We start from the raw sequence: 3,626 nt of genomic DNA on the forward strand, positions 1-3,626 counted from the left end.
GTCTTATCTAGCGAAACGATCGGTCATTTTCTAAAAAAAAAAAAAACTTTATAAACAAAAATGCTTGCCTTGCACTGCTCTGCGATGCGCGTCCATGACTTCACGTAATATGTAATTACGTTGAAAAGGTCACGCTTGACGTAGGCGGAAGTTAGGTTTCAAAAGATTTAAACATCCAGGATACGCACACAAAGTCACCATTTTAAACGATAAACTGACACAAGACATTTGAATGTGTCATTGAACATACAACAACTTTTGAACGGTCCTCCTTCTCCACATTTGTAAACTGACTGAGTCGGTCTTTCCGACTAGCGTGTCAACGTAATTACGTATTACGTGAAGTCATGGACGCGCATCGCAGAGCAGTGCAAGGCTGGTAGCCGTTGAAGTCAACTATAAAGAGAATAATCCTGGAATGTTTTCATCAAAAACCTTAATTTCTTTTCGACTGAAGAAAGAAAGACGTAAGCATCTTGGATGACATGGGGGTGAGTAAATTATCAGGAAATTTTAATTTGAAAGTGAACTAATCCTTTAACTTTGACAGCCATCTAATTCACTTGGCCTAGACTAGAGGAATGTTAGCATTTGTAGGTCATTTTGTATGTAAGGGTAAAAGGCAAGACCTTTTATAATGCAATTCAGTTTTACCACTACGGAGTTGAATGACATGTCAGTGTTGTCTATTCAGTTGCCGAAACTGCAGCCATGATGGTGCTGCTAAAATCTGGGTCAGTATTACAGAGGTTGAAGGTTCGGTTTCAGGTTCTAGGAACCAATATCTACTTTCACTATTATCTTCTTGAGCAGTACACTTCAAAAAGACTTCCAACCTGTTTGCTAAACATGTTCTGTTAAGTAAGCAGTGGACAAGTATTATCTCTTATATGCGTTTTTATTTTGTTGTCTTTCTAAGATCTTGTATCATGTGATATCTGTGAGAAATCTCATGTGAGAGTGTCTTGTGAGTCTCCTGAAATTTGATTTCTACGGTGCACCAAGTTAATACTAGTCTGGTCTTGGTCTGCTGTACTGTGCTTTGACTATACTCTCGTGTGAACTGTGCGTATGACTAAGGTATGCATTGGATAGTCAAATATTTTGGAGGTCTGGATTGACAGTCATTTGCTGCTCAAAAAACCAAATGATCCAAACACTGATTTCATGGAGCAAAACATTTCCATAATGCAAAACTCTGAGCTTTCATTTGTGTTATGCAAAATCATTCCCATCTAGGGTCATGTCTGTCATGAGTTGCTTGAAATAATTTGTTCTGTGATAACCCGTCTTTTTGCGTTCAATGTATTTCCGAACATGGCAAATCTCAGTCTTACAGATGCAATGCATTTAAAATTAGGCCTAATACTGATGTGACTCTTGTTTTTGCAATAGAATTTTTATTCCACACAAGTAGGCTGGTGGAAATTTCTTCAGTGTTTAGAGAGCTTGTTGTGCCATGAGAAAAGCAAGCTTCCAAATATCCTGTCAACCTTTATCACACTATTTCTTAATATGATATTGTGCCTTACTTTGTCTGTCTATGTTCTACTATCTGGATAAAGATGCTATGCTACTCTGAACTGTTTCTTTAAAATGTATTGATCACTGGCAAGAAAGCTGAATGCAGGCTTGGTGAGCAGAAGAGAATTATTAAAAAAAAAAAACATTAAAAATCTTACTGTTCAAAAACTTTTGACTGGTATGTTAGCCTATAGTTTGAAGTTAAATATAATAATAATTAATAAGGTGAGTCTGAGATGTTAATTTGACATTGATTTCACATTTCTTGTTTGTATGAAGGCTAAATACAAATAAAAGGTGAACTTTAATTTATTTGTGCTGGGGGGTTTTTTTTTTCAAAAAAATTTAATAGTTTTATAGGAAGGGGTTTCATAGACTTGGCAAATAAATTTTTCATAAGTTTGTAGGTACAGACATATGTTGTGGGTGTTCTTGGCAGTTTTTATGAGGCTTTTTTAATAGTGTTCATATCGATATCGGAATTATATCGTATCGACCGAAATTAAGAAATATATTGTGATATAAATTTTGGCCATATCGTCCAGCCCTAATCAATGGAGTACCACGGTGGTACTACAGGGCATTTGTCAATCAGTGTTTGAGCTCAATTTAATTTTTGTGAAATATAAAAAATATTTTTAAGCAAAAATACAACATTAAGTTAACTTCAACTAAAGCTAACCTTGTGAAGTTAAAATACAACACTACATTTTAGTGGATGCTCTGTCTCTGCATGAACTGATTTTTTTAAAGACCCCAGTATTAAAGATTGATTTTATGCTAAACTTTACATTGCAGTTTCATCATGTTGTTTAGCATGAGAGTTACAACCAGAGGTAGTATATTAGGCTACAGATCAGTACAAATAATAAATCCGTTTCCTTTTATTTATTGTTTTAAAGGAGTCTGGCAGTGGGGAAGATGACCGCCGATCTCAGCCCAGAAGGTAAGAAAACCTCATTCTGAAACCTTTCTCAAAGGAGCCTTGATGTCATAAAAACCATTACTTATAAAGTCATAGACTAAGTCAAAGAAAGTTGCCACAATATTTGTGCACTGTTGTTTATTACTTTTATTTATAATAATACTACTATTATTTTCTTCTGTATCACTGGGCCTCAGATGAGATAACAATGTTCAAAAAGCTGTTCAGATAGATAGATAGATAGATAGATACAGTAGATAGATAGATTTTTATCTTAAATGCACACACAGAGGTATCCAAATTCCTCTACATGCTTAAAGGGTTAGTTCACCCAAAAATGAAAATTCTGTCATTAATTACTCACCATGTAATTACCACGATCAAGGTCCAGAAACGTAACAAGGAGATCGGTAAAATAATGTGACATCAGGGGTAGAGATAGACCGATATATCGATTTACCGATATTTTTCCCGACATTTAAGCATTTTACCATAATCGGATATCGGTTTTGTAATATCGGATTCACAGATAAACGCCGCCATCTTCTGGGCGTTTTGAGAATTGCATGCAGGATCGCCATTGCAGCGTGTCTGAGGGGAGACGAGACAACAACAACGGCGTGCAGGTAGGTCGCTGCCGCGGTGGGCAAGTGACGTAACCGGTGTTGCGGCTTTAACACCGTCTATAGCGGCAAGCCTAGAATGAGCGCATGTTGGAAATAAAAGCGCTGAATTATTCTGTGTCAGCTGCGTCACGCGGATGGCTCAGTGTAGGTCTGGGTGATATGGCCAAAAAATTATCACGATAATGTTTTTTTCATATCAGTCGATATCGATAATTATCACGATAAATGTCAAATTTTTATTTCTTTCAAGTTTAAAGGCAGATTTTTGCTCCAATGTGAAAGTTGTAAAAACCAGACGGTTAACTGTGGTTTTAAACTATTCTTTATGGTCAGACCACGACAAATACTTCACGTTTTTGAATTCTTTACACTTTTCCAATCATTTTTCGTTAACAAAATAAATATCTTAATAGAAAAAAATAATTTCTTAGTTCTGCATGTTCTAGTAATGAGTAATATTGTTTCAAATCATGTCTCTTAGTTTAATAGTAGCTTAAGTTAGGATGCAGATGTAGATTTATGTTCATTATCAAAATCAGTAAAATCAGTAA

General features: G+C 35.6%; 1 protein-coding gene across 1 annotated transcript in view; it reads left to right on the forward strand.

Annotated features, from left to right (window-relative positions):
• The window catches only part of LOC107721401 (protein phosphatase Slingshot homolog 2-like), a 41,454-nt gene that overhangs the window by 1,458 nt on the left and 36,370 nt on the right, over positions 1 to 3,626 (forward strand). Inside the window, exon 2 of the mRNA XM_016529398.1 lies at positions 2,427 to 2,470. Coding sequence (XP_016384884.1) covers positions 2,427 to 2,470 — 44 coding nt within the window. The remainder of the gene's footprint in view (positions 1 to 2,426; positions 2,471 to 3,626) is intronic.

The sequence above is a fragment of the Sinocyclocheilus rhinocerous genome, unplaced genomic scaffold, assembly GCF_001515625.1.
Source record: "Sinocyclocheilus rhinocerous isolate Xijiao unplaced genomic scaffold, SAMN03320098_v1.1 scaffold33, whole genome shotgun sequence".
Lineage (NCBI taxonomy): Eukaryota > Metazoa > Chordata > Actinopteri > Cypriniformes > Cyprinidae > Sinocyclocheilus > Sinocyclocheilus rhinocerous.